Genomic DNA, 14,953 nt, shown 5'->3' on the forward strand with positions numbered 1-14,953 from the left:
TTCCGCATTTTTGGTTTTGACTCGACTCTTCCGCTTCCGGTCAGTGAAAAGTGTAACCCGGTAGAGACTGTGTCGTCCCGCCTTCTGGTGCCAGCTGCCGCTTTACGCTACAAGCACAAGCACTTCAAGCACTTTAGCTGCACCTGTGCAAAAAAAAATAAAAAGAAAAAAGAAAATTGGGCCTATTTGCACCTGAGTACTTTTCCTTACAGATTAACGTAAGATTAATCGGTGTGATTATAAATGTACTGTAAGTAATAATCCTGGGCGGTATAAAGAAGGAGGGGACAAAAATGAACAACATAGCGAAGGCCCCTTAGAAAAATTCCATTCAATGCAACTCTTTTCATATTGATTGTTTGTTTGTTTTTTTTTGTTTCTTTGATCAAAGTTTGTGTGATCGTATGCCAACCAAACCGTACAAGGTGGACACAGCACCAAAGTACTAAGTGACGTTGGGGGCTTCCGGGGGAGGAGCTTCCGGGGGAGGAGCTTCCGTCCCGATGCCGTCCCACATCCTGCGTTGTGAGACTTGAAAAGTGGACAGGGTGCCGATGACGGAATGTTACCTGGTCGCTCGCTAGCACAATTTGGGTTGCAAACTTCCTGGAACAGACAGCAGCAACTTGTCGGTGCGTTCAAAGACTTGATGTGAGGGGAGGAAAACCAATAAGAAAAGTGTTTAAGCTATTTCCTCCCTCATATTTCGAAAGCGTGTCTTTTTTTTTAATATACATTTTATTTCCTGGCCACTTCATGTACAGTTCTTTTAAAAAATATATATATATGAATTATTTATCTGAAAAGAATTATAAGCTGATGTTAGTGACTCACACCAATTGCACAGCAAACTCGAAACGGCCATTTTATTTTGGGTGGGATATAATCACTACTTAATGTTGTGTATTTGTAATATCCAATTTCTCTCTGTTGCTCGTTATCTTCGCTGCCTTTTTACGTCTCGCAACTATCTCAGAAAGTCACTTTTGTGACCATGCCGCCATCTTGCCTCAAAGCAAAGGTTCAAACTTCATGTTAAGGATCTCTCCGTGCACAGTTTTCATGTCGGGTTAATCCTTCCAATTTGATGTTTTTTGTTTTGTTTTTAATTTGCTTTGATTCAAGCATTTCTTGGTACTAAACTTAAAAACCTCACAGGTTCACATTATCCAAGAACGGAACTGGTTTGCTTTGAAATATCATTTGTATTTAATTGTCTGTTTTTTGTTGTTGTTTTTTTTAAATAAAAATGAACATATTTTAAGATGACACGTGATAATGTTTGGTTATGTCACCCATTGAAAATTAATGGGGAAAAGTTGATATTCAAGTTTAAATTGTGCAAATACTGTAAGCAATGTGGAATCGGACGATATAACCCCGGGAGGCGCGAATTTTTGAAGCTAGTTGAAATTTGAACAATGTAAATTGGAATTATTATGTAGGCGTTGTTACGCGGCAAAGACATGCGGAGAATAAAAATCACGATAACGTATGTGTTATTAACATTAGCCAGCGACAGCCAATAGCGATCCAGATGTGTCTATCAACGACGTGATGTCACGGCTCCGCCTCCTGCAGGCTAAGCGGAAGCAAATATGTCCGCTTCCATTGCGTCACGGAACGATATCATAAGCTCGCTTTCATAACAAGCGCTTGTAACCAATTTGTCCTGCGAAATATATTTTCCCCTTCTGACCACCAGCTTTAAATTCTGCAAGTAACAAATCGGCTGCTGTTTTCCCGCGAATGCAATCAGGCACCCCTCAGTCTCGGAATGTGTCAATAAGGATAAAGCAAGGGTTCCATTTGTAAAGAATAAAAATAAATCTCGTGGTGCCAGGCGGGCTGGCAGCGGGCACGAGAGCTCGAAGCAAATTCCTGCGCCCGACCAGGGCAAACAGAGCAGGTCAAAAGGTCCTTGGCAAAACCGTCTAAAGTTAGACGAGGACCTCCGCTCGAGATCCTCCGCCCCCGATAACACTACACACAAACACCACCAATATAGAAACTGGGGTTAAGTAACGTTTTTATTAAATATATCACCTTTTTTTTTTGTTCTTACACGACATCTCAATTACAAAAAAAGTGAGCGAGCGAGCAGTTAGTCTCTTTGGAATCGATAGAAACAATAATCTCCGACAGCAGCATGTAGGTCAGAACGTTCGACGGCGGCACTTCCTGTCCCGCGTGGTCGTGTGTTTCGTAATCAGAGAGAGAAAAGAGCAACATACGACGGGATCGTTGACTGGAACACGTAAACGCGCACTTGAGAGCGGACACATAAATACTTGGAGGTAGGTAAATGTCGAAAATACCCGTCTGAGTGGAGGTTGCGCGAACCGGACGCCAGCCTGTCGTGCCATCGGCACCGCGTGGAAAGCGTGGGGAAGGTTTTCAGAGACGACAGCTTGGAAATTGGACAGTTTTGCAGTCACGAGAGAGAGCTGATGGTGATTCACGACATTTACATGGCAGCAATGTAGAAAAAAAAAAACAAGATGTAAAATAAAAAAATATTAAATAAAAAAAAACAACAACAACAGCAATAATTGACATTTGGACACTCAGTGCTTTTCATTCTTGCTTGGTTTGTCACAAACCAAAAACCTCCAGACAACTTCAACGGTACAAACGAGCTCAACTCAGCAATGGAGTTAGTCAGGGCCAAGATAAATATAGACACATTTAAAAAAAAAAATATCAGTAACACAAAAATGTTATAAATACCAATAATAATAATAATAATTATACACAACAACACAAATTCAACCCAAATGAAATAAATAGAGTGAAAACTAAATGTATCCATATTAAAATCTCCATTCAAAAAAACAAAAAATAGATTCTTTTCCTCTTCTCTTTGGGACTGACGATCGTTTGAGAGGGAATGTTGGGGGGGGGGCGACAGCCAGTCCCATAATGACAGTGTACCTGATTAAAACACCACCAAGGACCAGGTCAATAAATAAACGGCTATCAAAATGGAACATCAGTGGCTTTGCTTCTTTTTCTTTGGGAGGAGATTTGCTTCTCTTTTATGAGCACTCGGAATCGGCCGCCACATCGCCGGAGCCTAAAACCTTCTTGCCGTTCCAGGAGTTCACGCACCAGCATCGTCCCCGTTGGCCATCCAGAGATGATTCACACTGAAAAAAAAAAAAAAAAAATTCCACCTTTAGATTAACTACAATAAGTGCAATTTCTGTACAAATTGCGTGGGAATGCTGAAAGCTGAATGCTAAGATTTGAATGCATGTGGAAAGCTTATGGAGTAAATTGATAGATAAATTATGAAATTATTATTAACAATGCGTTTTACCAGCTGTGCCACCGAGCAGTATCAGACACACACTGTTAACTCATTGGCTCCCAAAAAAACATATGCTCTATTTTAAATGTTTAAGTGTCCCAAAGACGTATTTAGACGTTCTTTATTATTATTATTATTATTATTATTGCTAGAGCATACAGAAGGCTTTGATGCAGCCTCTCTACTGCCAGAAAACGGTTGAAGCAATGGTAGTTATTACAAAAACGCCCATCAGGTGGCAGCAGAGTATAAGAGATCAACCAGGGTCATGTTGCAACAAAGCTCTTTTTGCCAGTGTTTTCACCAGGATTGCGAATCATGATGAAACTTAGCTATATTCTAATGCTAATTGCGACAAAATGGAAACATAGAAATATATATATTTTTTTTTTCCTGATGTAAGAAGAGACTATAATCCTTCTTTTGGTAGGTTCCATGTTTTGATAGCAATGGAACACAATATTCTGTGGGCCTTGCAAAATCCATCCAAAATCTGGTAAAACAGCCGGGAGCGAAGGGGGTTGCGAAATGTGAAAATAGCTGCTGGGAGTCAATGAGTTAATGATGATAAGTTATATGAAGTGGGCGTGGAAAGTGATACTTAGAAAATGTCTGTCCCATTGAAAATTAATGGGGAAAAGTTGATATTAAACGTTAGTTGTGCAAATACTGTAAGTCATGCGGATTCAGACGGCTTGTGAATTTTTGAAGCCAGTTGAAATTTGAACAATATAAATTGGAAGTAATATGTGGGAGTTGTTACGCGGAAAAAAACGTGTGGAGAATAAAAATCACAATAACGTATGTGGGAATGCTGAAGCATTCCCACAATAAAAGCATTTCAATTGACCTTCCATGTTCATTATCTGTTTAATAAAAGTTGAAGATGGACATCCAGTTTGCACTCAGGCCATCCTGTGGTTGACTTAACGGCTGCGATTCTGCACCGCAGAACACGCTAATGCTGCATTCGAGGATGGTCGGAAGTCGGATAGATTCGAGTTGGTTTTTCCCAGTTTTGACCTGAAAGCGTTCGAGGCGAAAGTAAACAACCAAAATGGTGGATAAAGTGAGAAATTGTTTTTTCATTTTGGTCCTAAAAGCTCATTTTGACCTCCATCGAAACGTAACGTCTCACAAATTTGCTTCATTTATTGCTTGTATCTTATTTCGTAAGCATTCCGTACAATTAAATAGTCTAATTTCATGCAGGGCGATAGCGGCAAACCGCCACGTATGAATGAAGTTCTACACTCGAGAAAAATTGCGTTTTACCATTCACGGTCTGTTTCCGAATGTGGAATTTCCAAGGGGGCGTTCCCGTACGCACTTCCTGTTTTGAACTCGGAAAAGTCCGACTTCCGACCTTCCTCGAATGCAGTGTTATACTTAAGACAGCGCATTGAACCAGGTTGAAAACAAATCCAAATAAATCTGTGGCATGCGAGGGCGGACGGACATATTTGTGGTACCGACCTGCTTGGGTTTGTAAAGGCCGTGTTTGTCACAGTTCGGGAGGTAGAATCTGGTCAGCTTGTCTCCTAATTTCTGCTGCGACTTGGCAATCTTCTCCAAGGCTCTTTGCAGCTCAATGTGACAAGGCGCCTGTGTGCATGGCGACGAGAGGGTTAATTTAAAAAAAAAAAAAAAAAAAAAAAAAAGACTCGTTGCCACTTCTCAAACGGTACGCGGGCTCCCCCTAGCGGCGTCAAACTCATCCTACCGTCTCTTGCATGCCAAACTTTTTTTTTTTGTTTTTTTTTGAGCAGCATAATTCCAAATGGACGTGGACATAATTCGAGTGCAAGCCGCGCTCACCTGCTCGACTAATTTCTTGCGGATGGCGACCACTTTGGCTTTCATGCTCTCTTGGGCGTCCGCGGCCGCTCTCGGGTCGTAAGGTTTGCTCTGGCCGGGGAGGAAGTAGCTGAAGTCGGGGTCCGAGACCACGGCGGCGTTCTCCATGTCCGCCTCTTGCTCTCCCTGACCTGGGAGGAAATTTAGGATGATGAAGGGGTGGATGGAATATCGGACAAAAAGAAAAAAAAACCCGGATGAGATGGGTTGATCGATTGAGCTGATAAATTGGATCATGTAAAAAAAAAAAGGGGTGGGGGCTACCTTGTGTCTGAGGCTCCGCAGTCGTCGGCTTGGGCTCCGCGCTCTCCTCCGCGCACACGGCTTGCCCCCGGGTGAGCGACTGCAGCGGCCGGGGGTCGCCGGGTCTCGGGCTGCACCGCAGTCCGGAGCCGCAGGGCGCCGTGTAGATGCCGCACAGCTCGTCCGCCGTCAGCGCGCAGGCGGGACAGCATCCGCAGCCGGGCTCCCGCAGCACCTCCGCGCACGCGGGATCCACCGGCGGACACTGGCTCAGCCTCTCCGGGGTGCACGCGGAGCATCGGACCGGCACCGGAGAAGCGAGCGTCCCCGTCGCCGCCGCCGCCGCCGCCGCCGCCAGCAGCAGCACGACGCGTTTCGCGGAAAATCCACCCGAAAGCATCTCGACAACCGCCGCAAGGATGATCGCGTGCAAATGTTAAAGTACGACGCCGGTTTGCCGTCTTGCCCCCCCAGTTGAGTGTTTCTCGTTTGATGTGTTTTGGGGGAAAATGTCGAAGCGGCTTCCCTATTTATAGGCCGGCTGGCGTACGTGTGCGTTTGACGCATCGGCGTTATGAATGATTTGAGAAAAGAAGGTGTACTGATCAGCCTGCGCTCTGATTGGCCCGTCGACGTTCGGCCCATTTGAATACAACCAGCGCGTCAATATTGAGTTGAGAACAGCGCGTACTTTTGCGACCTTATTTTGTGGGACCGGCGCAGTTTGAAGTTGCTCACCACAGGGGACACTTCCAAACATCTCATTTTATAGATGCGCCATTTTGTCTTTTCATTCATTCATTTGTCGAATCGCGAGTTCGACTTTTTTTTTTTTTTTTTTCTCCTCACATTTAGTGATTTATAAGTCGGTTTGAGTGCACATGGTGACGTGGTTCTTTCAGCGTTCGGATGAATGAAGCTCCTTTGTTTGTTTGGAGCACCCCCCTCATTCATTTTGTGCCTCACAAACTTTTAACGCCTCGTTTATGGGGGGAACTCAATCCAGTTAATGAGCGAAGATGCGGTTGCGTGTGACGTCATTGGGAAAAGGACGCTGCTGTAAACTCTAATTTGAGACATGAAAAACGTGCATCCGTGCAGGAAGACATTTAACTGAGCAAAAAATAAATACTTGTGTCATTGCCGGTCACTGCTTGTTGGGACTCTTGTTGTGTGTCGTGATTGAAATCCGGAATTTGCGCGTGCAATTTGGTGTAAATTTCATCTCACTTGTATGGATCATAGTTTTGGATTTTTGGTGATTTATTTTGATTTTTTTCCTGATGCAACAGAAAGTCCCAGTGTGTGATTGGCCCACGCAACTGCCATATAGGATTGCATCATCTGTCAACTGCTGCATGTGAACGTTCCTGCTCACGTGATCTCACGTTTGAAAGAAGTGAGAAATGTGAAATGAGGACTCGCCACTGACCACAAATAAAGTCATTGAAACAGAAAATTATTATTGCCAAAAAAAAAAAAAAAAGAAACAAGTTGGGAATAAACGTGGGCGTTTTCATTTTTCCATTTTTTGTGTTGTCCTTTTCAAATTAATAAATGTTTCAAAGTGCGTTCCTTTACTTTAGTTCAATTTTGCAAAGGGAACATAATAATTTCCTGAAAACGTAATAACATCTGCATGACTTAACTAGATTAAAAATGTAATCAAATCAAAAAAAAAAAAAAACCCTGACTGATGTTGTAAAAACAAATTGCAGAAGTGTCTGAAGTATAAGAGCAGTTCTAATCAAGTGGGCGGAGCTTACTTTGATGAACTCTTTGATGAACTAGTTCTGGTTTAAATAAATGAAATGTGTCAAATAACTCCAACACTGACTTCCATTTAAGTTACATCAGACAGTGTTAAAAATACATTTTGTGGTTTTGAAATCAACATTTAACACCAAAATGTTCACACTGCAATTTATGCTGTGAATTATCATTCATGTCCAATTTTGGACTGAAAGTAAGTGTCGATATTAGTGAGTATGTGAGGGGGCCGATGTGGCCCCTGAGCTTGACTTACTTACTCATTTATACTCTTGCAGTATTAAAAGTTAGTAAACATTTATATTTAAAAAATAATAATTTGTAGGCCATACACATGAAATCATCTAATGAAAAAAAAAAAAAAAAAAGAGAGACCGACAACATTTGTTTACATCACGTGTCTCTCGTAACTTCCAAATATGGGCAAAAATAACCGTACGGATGTAAACTGAGGGCCACCATGTGTTAGCAAATTAGCAAAAGGTCGCATCGGTAAACGCGGCCGCGACTTTTGAGGCGGCCATATTGCTCCTCCCAGGAAACGTTTCTCGGCACAGCATCCTGCACATTTACAGTATCGGAATTGGACAACATCGAAGACCGTCCTTACTAGAAACGGCACAATTTTTCTTCTTTTACATTTATTAAACGTAAACAAAATAAAAAAAATTTCCTTTGTGAATTATGACAGTCAAGATGAGTAAGACGATCGTTGTTTTTTTTCATTGTTCTTGTGTTTTCGCACGCCCAAGTTATGTTCCTTCTTTGATAGATGTGTTACATTCGCGCCAGTGAGTCCTCAGATGAACCGGATTTAAGAATGAGGCCCCCCCCCCCATATGCTTTTGTATGCGTGTGTGTGTAGCTGGCAGGAGCTGAAACATTAATGAGATGATGCATGCATACGTGCACAGCTCCCAAACCGCAAAAAGTTCTCAGCAAGTTTCTGCTTGACTCGCCGTTTGTCAAACTTGTCTGGCTCCGATTATATGGATTTTGACACAGGAGCTATACTGTTTTTTTTTGTTGTTTTTAACACAACGTTACCTATTGAATGAGCAACTCTTACATGTCATCTGTAGACGTTCCTGCTGTATTTTGTGTTATGAATTTGATGTTTATTGTTTCATTCATTCATTCATTCTCTTACCCACTTCTTGTTATTCATTTATTGATGTAAATTTTATTCACTTGTATATTTACTTACAACGTTTTGTATTGCTCTTATTTTACTCATCTTACTCTTTACTGCATGTTTCAAGTGCAGCACTTTGTATACGGCAACGCTTGTTTTAAAGCGCTTTATGAACGAGAAACATTTCTGCGGAAATTTTTGGTATGCGACTGCTGACTCTTGCAAGGTGAAAAGCCGCATAAACTGAACAGTTTGCCAAATCCTGTTGAAATCAAGTCACTTTCTTTTGAAATCAGGGCACTTCCTGTTGATTTTAGGCCACTTCCGGCTCACTTCCTGTTGAAACGGGTCACTTCCTGTTGAAATCCCTTCACTTCCTGTTGAAATCTTTACTTCCTGTTAAATCAGGTCACTCCCTTTTGAAATCAGGGCACTTCCTGTTGATTTTAGGCCACTTCCGGGTCACTTCCTGTTGAAACGGGTCACTTCCTTTTGAAATCGCTTCACTTCCTGTTGAAATCTTTACTTCCTGTTAAATCAGGTCACTCCCTGTTGAAATCAGGTCACTTCCTATTGAAATCAAGCCACTTCCTGTTAAAATCAGGTCAGTTCCGGGTCACTTCCTGACCTTTGAAATTAGGTCACTTCCCGGTCACTTCCTATTGAAATGAAACCACTTCCTGTTAAAATCGGGTCACTTCCTGTTGATTTTAGGCCACTTCCAGGTAACTTTCTGTTGAAATCAGGTCATTTCTGGGTCACTTCCTGTTGAAATCAAGTCACTTCCTGTTGAAATCAGGTCACTTCCTGTTGATTTTAGGCCACTTCCAGGTAACTTTCTGTTGAAATCAGGTCATTTCTGGGTCACTTCCTATTGAAATCAAGCCACTTCCTGTTAAAATCAGGTCAGTTCCGGGTCACTTCCTGACCTTTGAAATTAGGTCACTTCCCGGTCACTTCCTATTGAAATGAAACCACTTCCTGTTAAAATCAGGTCACTTCCTGTTGATTTTAGGCCACTTCCAGGTAACTTTCTGTTGAAATCAGGTCATTTCTGGGTCACTTCCTGTTGAAATCAAGTCACTTCCTGTTGAAATCAGGTCAATCCTGAGGTGCTTGATTTGTGGATCCCCGCCCCCCTTCGCCATTCATTCCTATGGGACTTTTTGGCGGGGGTTTTTGGGAATTGCGTAAATCAGGATTCCGAAAAAAAATTATTTTGATACCTCATTTGTGTCGGCATGTTCAACGGTTTGGGCCGCATTTTCCTCTGAAAAATTACGGTAACTAAAGAAAAACAAACGTCGCTTTCTCAGATAGTTAATAATGTGCTACCGCTTGCAAAGCAAAGCAGTCACATAATAAAGTTGAGTTGAGTCGAGAAGTTCATTTTCTTGATTTTGTAAACATGTTTTTTGTGTGCCGGCCGCTCGCATACAGTCGCCGTTAGCGAGTTATCTCAGGTCAGGGCCAGACCCACTTTTCCTTTTGTTTTTTTTTCTTTTTCCTTTCTGTACACTGCTGGATCCGAGCCCAACCCAGCGCAACAAAGGCGAGTCTGTGTCTGGTCGCTGCGGGGGGGCGATGATACCGTAACGAGGTGTTTGCAGCTTCTTTCACATGACGATCAAACGGAACTTTGGCGTTCCCAATGTTGACGTTTGTCAAGAGCGGCCGGAAACGTGTCCGTTGTCGTTTCTCACGTCAGAGTACACAACACAACACGACAGCATGTTCGATTCCATTCAGGGCCAACGAGACTTTGCCCGACTTTGCGGTGTTTGGGGCTTTCGATGACGTATGAACTCAGAAAAAAAAAAAAAAAAAAGGCTTGTTTGAACTCACACCCACAAAAAGAATGCACACCTGCGTGAATACCACGCAGGGCAGCTCTTAAAACCAAACACATAGAATGTTCATTGGAACAAATGTAATTGCAACACATTTATGGATTTTTTTTGCAAAAATAAAAAATAAAAAAATTAAAATGCCTGTAAATTACATTTTTTGTTTTTTGTTTTGTTAGGTTACATTAGACGTCACGACAGCATCTACTGAAACTCAAAAGGAATTTGAATCAGTAGAGGTTGGCGTTTGTGGATCTCATGCTTCATCTATCCTTCTTTTAGTCTTTCCTTTGGTCTCTTAATGTCTCCCCAATCCGGTTGGAATTCAGATTCATCCGGGGTTGGTGAAAGATTCTGGATTTGTCACTCTGTTGGTGTCTGGGTGGTATTGGACCCACTTTGCTCCATCTTTCCTTTCTTTAGTCTTTCCTCTGGTCTCTTGATGTCTCCATAATTCGGTTGGAATTCAGATGCATCCGGGGTTGGTGAAAGATTCTGAATTTGTCACTCTGTTGGTGTTGAATCTCACTCTCCTACATCTTTCCTTCCTTTGGTCCTTCCTCTGGTCTCCTGACAACTTCATGATTCTGGCGGGACGAACAGAATACTAAGCTCTCAAAAATGGGGGGAAAAAAAAAAAAAAAAAAAAAAAAAAAAAAGGTTAGATCATCCGACATCTCCGTTTAACTGCGACATTCTCAATTTGAGTTCTGAGTGACGAGTCCCGGCGGATTTTGCCAGCCCCAATATTTTTTTTCTCACTTTTACGGATCTTTGAGGAGCACTCGGTGATAAAATCGGACAAAATCTATAATTGCATTTTTAGCCATAAACTGTACACGTAAAAGTCGTCCCAGATTTATCAGTATACGAGCATATGCCACTCACTTTTCGCCATGGCGACAGAAAATTGCGTGAAAATTAAATCCATCAAAGATAAGGTGCTTTTTTTTTTTAGTGAGCGGCAACGCAAGATGGCCAGTTTGAGGTTTTGTTAGCATATCGCAGGATGTTCCAACGTGTTTGCGAACGTGTGATTGCACACCTTTTGTGTGGGAAGCCCAGGAAATGGGTGCTCCCATGTGCCAGCATTGCATTGTCTTTGGCTTCCTTCACGCCGTCCTCCTCCGAGCGACTTTTTGTGTTTGAGCTGCGGCGTTTCCTTTTTGTCGCATTGTGCCGCTAATCAGAAGCAGGCGGGAAAACGTGCGCCAGAAATCAACTTCATTTCTCATGAATGGAGTTTGCAACCGAGAAAATTCCCGTACAAATAACACCCCCCGGAACCTTCAAAAATAAATACAACACTTGTCGCCTACCACAGGTTTTGATTAATGAAATATTCCAGTTGAAAATCCACATTGTATGACAAAATCGTTAAATATCACCAAATACGAGCTCTTATAATATATTTCATTTTTGATGATACATATCTCAATGCATGTATAGAAGATGTAGTAAACCAACACAACAACAAAACTGTTTTGTTTTGTCTTTGTCATAAAAAAAAAAAAAGACCATTCAAGGATGGCACAAACCTACTTCATGGCAAAACAACCAAACTATTTTTTTTTTTTTTAAGAGCTGTCAAAATTAAAATCGACAAGTAATCGCATATCAAATTAATCGACAACTATTTTAACTCATTTGCTCCCATTAACGTGTAAATACGTTTTTTTTGTTATAAGTGTCCAAAAGACGTATTTATACGTTTTTTTTGTTTGTTTTTAATGCTTGAGCATACAGAAGGCTTTGATGCAGCCTCTCAACTGCAAAGAACGGTTGCAGAAATGGTAGTTATTACACAAACGGCCAGCAGGTGGCAGCAGAGCAAATGGAGATCAACCAGGGCCATGTTGGAAAAAAGCTCAACAATTACTTACAATTTGAAATAGATTTGTGAAAACTGATGAAACTTATCTCTCTTCTAATGCTAATTGCTGCAAAACGGAAACAGATAGAAACATACTTTTTTTTCCTGATGAAAGAAGAGACTTTAATCTTTCTTTTGGTTGCTTCCATGCTTTTATAGCAATTGAACACAATATTCTGTGGGTCTTGCAAAATCAGTCAAAATTTAGTAAAACAACAACAACAACACTTCAATGAAAAATTCAAATGAATCTGATGAGTCTATTAAACTATTGAATATTGGCTAGATTCATTGATTCTAGAAATAGTTGATAGTGACAGCACTACATTTTTGCCCTACTTTGAAACCCTAATTTGAAACCCCCTAACCACCGAAAGCGTCATTTTTCTGCGCGCTTTTTCCCCGCGTTTGGGCAACGACGTCAACGTCCCATCAAAACAGGCAGCGGGACTCAGCTGCGTTCTTACGCAACACGACACGACACGGAGTTCATTGACCCCAACTGTGTTGTTGTTGTCGTTTCTGCTGCACTGATACGCTTTTGGGGAAAACAAAACAGAACATGCGGCGGCAGAGAATAAACAAACACTCTCGCACTGGGAAAATCCTTGATTAGAAAGTTTGCAGTAGGAGGATGTTTTTGCTCCGCTAATCACAAAAAAAAAAAAAAAACTAAAAAAAAGTTTGTGTTTGTGGAAGCACGTTGGGAATCGTTATTGTTTGGGTGGAATTCACTTGTACAATATGTTCATTTTCAACGTGGGATGCTTTCACTTAAAAATGGCTATTTGATCGCTACAAAACAAATATATCGTGTGGATTTTGCTTTTATTTTTCTCTGGAATTTATCTTGTAACATTTTACTATATACAGTATTACATACATTATATTGTACTATACTATAGTTACCATATCAGGCCTTAGCTGTATGTTGATGTCAAAATGTTGAGCAAGTTTGTGCGTGCAGTTATTTACTCTCTCTTCATGTTTTGCAATGTAGAAGAATGACGTTAGGTCCGAAAAACATTCGCAGAAACGGACTATAGTTCAGCTCCTGTTTTTTGTTTTTTTTGTTTTTTACTCGCTTATGTAACGTTGCAGTTTGCGTTTGGTGGACAAAAAAGTAGAATTCGCCCGTGACGCCGTCGCCTCCAGCTTTTATTTTCATTTTCACAAGAATCCGATATCATTCGAGTGCAAACACGTATACAAAATATCGTTCTTTCAATTCACATAAAACATCTCAATAAATACATCTTAGTTCAAAGAAGAATCTAGAATATCATTCTGAAAAAAAAAAAAAAAAAAAAAAAAAAAAAAAGACGACAATGTACAATAGCGAGAAATACGACAATTGCATCAAGTATGAAAATAAGCTTTTTTTTTGGGGGGGGGAAACGGGGACATTTTGTACATAACGACCCCCCCCACCAACTCCAAATGATTGTATAAAAGTCATATTTTTTTTAACAAACGCAAAGCAAGCAATTTGTGCTATCATATAGCCAGTCAAACAATTTCAATATCATCATCATCATTCCGCACAGGTCATGTGACCAAATAAACCCCTCCCCCCCATGATATCAAAACACTGCTCAGTAACAGCGGGAAAAATGTCAATTCAGGCATTCAACAAAAAAAGAAAATCCAGAGTTTTACTGCAGTCACGCATTCTTTGTGCTACAGCTCAACACAAAAACACTTTTGATATGTTTCTGAAAATAGGTTGGCACGTTAGAAACCAACGAAACGAACCCGCCACACAATTAATGTCCTGAAATATTGTTAAAAGGTTTGTTTGTTTTGTACACCGATTTTTTTTTTTTTTGAAGAAGAAGAAGAAGACACAGGTCAAGAAAGCACCTTACATTCAAGAGGACTGCTACAATATAGCACATGCATACGAGATTATATTTACCCAGCGTGTCCGCTACTCCGTCAACGCATGCACAAAATAGCGACGACTTCCCAGGTTAAGTGCGCGCGCCGCCAGATTCGAGGAGAGTTCGTTACATGGCCAAAAATCACCCAAAACGAGAAACGCTGGATTGGAATGAAACTTGGTGGACTTGCTGATCGTGGTGACGAAACTCAAAATCTCACATTTGAAGTCAATCCAAGCAGGTGATTGGGAGCTACGGACCGCTGAAACGGGACCTTTTGCATAATGGGTGACGTTTTTGTTTTTTTTTCAATAATGTTTTCTGAGTAACTTTTTCCTCCTGCTTTTCTGTATATTTTTTTTCCCCTGGTTTTCTAAATACTTTTCTTTTTTTTAATGACAGAAAAAAAAATAATTCTGTAAAACAGGAAAAAAAACATTGCAAAAACTCTGAAACAAAAAAAAAAAAATTAGTTACCAAAAAGATTAGTCAAAAAAACTGGATTTTTTTTTCAAGTGATTGCAATATGCTGCAAACCCACACAAAACCAACAAAAGGTCCAAAAGCAAGACTCAAAATTTGAAACAACCACTCGAGATAGCAGACAGCAACACAACGAGACGGACGACTGCTGGGGAACTAAATAAATACACAGCAACTGACGAGACGACGAGGGACACCTGGACAAAAACACCTGTGGCTGAGCGAGCTGATTGGACGACAAGCACAGGTGGACATGATAAAAGGTGACGAGACTTTGACAAAGGAAACTAAAATCCAACCAAAACAAAACAACCCAAAACAGAGATATAAGAGTTCCAAGTTAGATGGCCACGCCCCATCACCCCTTTTTTTTTTTTTTTTTTTTTTTTCCAGAAAATGTCCAACTTCAATCTTTGATGTCAAATTTGAGATTGAGTGTCGTGACATCACTATCAACAAATACACCAAGTTTCTGCTTAGTCCAAATTTTCCGAATTTTTGGGTTATTTGCCATGGAGCATCACAATTGTTTGTGTATTAGCATGCTAT

At 40.9% G+C, this 14,953-nt stretch overlaps 1 protein-coding gene across 1 annotated transcript; it reads right to left on the minus strand.

The window, feature by feature from the left end:
• Positions 1–2,718: 2,718 nt before the first annotated feature.
• On the minus strand, positions 2,719–5,980 carry igfbp1a (insulin-like growth factor binding protein 1a). Its single transcript, XM_077535014.1, has 4 exons — positions 5,435–5,980; positions 5,132–5,301; positions 4,790–4,918; positions 2,719–3,149 (listed from the first exon to the last, which is right to left on the minus strand). The coding sequence occupies exons 1-4, from the start codon at positions 5,811–5,813 to the stop codon at positions 3,039–3,041; spliced, it is 789 nt and encodes a 262-aa protein (XP_077391140.1). The 5' UTR covers positions 5,814–5,980; the 3' UTR covers positions 2,719–3,038.
• Between the last annotated feature and the right edge of the window lie 8,973 nt (positions 5,981–14,953).

Source organism: Festucalex cinctus, chromosome 10 (assembly GCF_051991245.1).
Source record: "Festucalex cinctus isolate MCC-2025b chromosome 10, RoL_Fcin_1.0, whole genome shotgun sequence".
Lineage (NCBI taxonomy): Eukaryota > Metazoa > Chordata > Actinopteri > Syngnathiformes > Syngnathidae > Festucalex > Festucalex cinctus.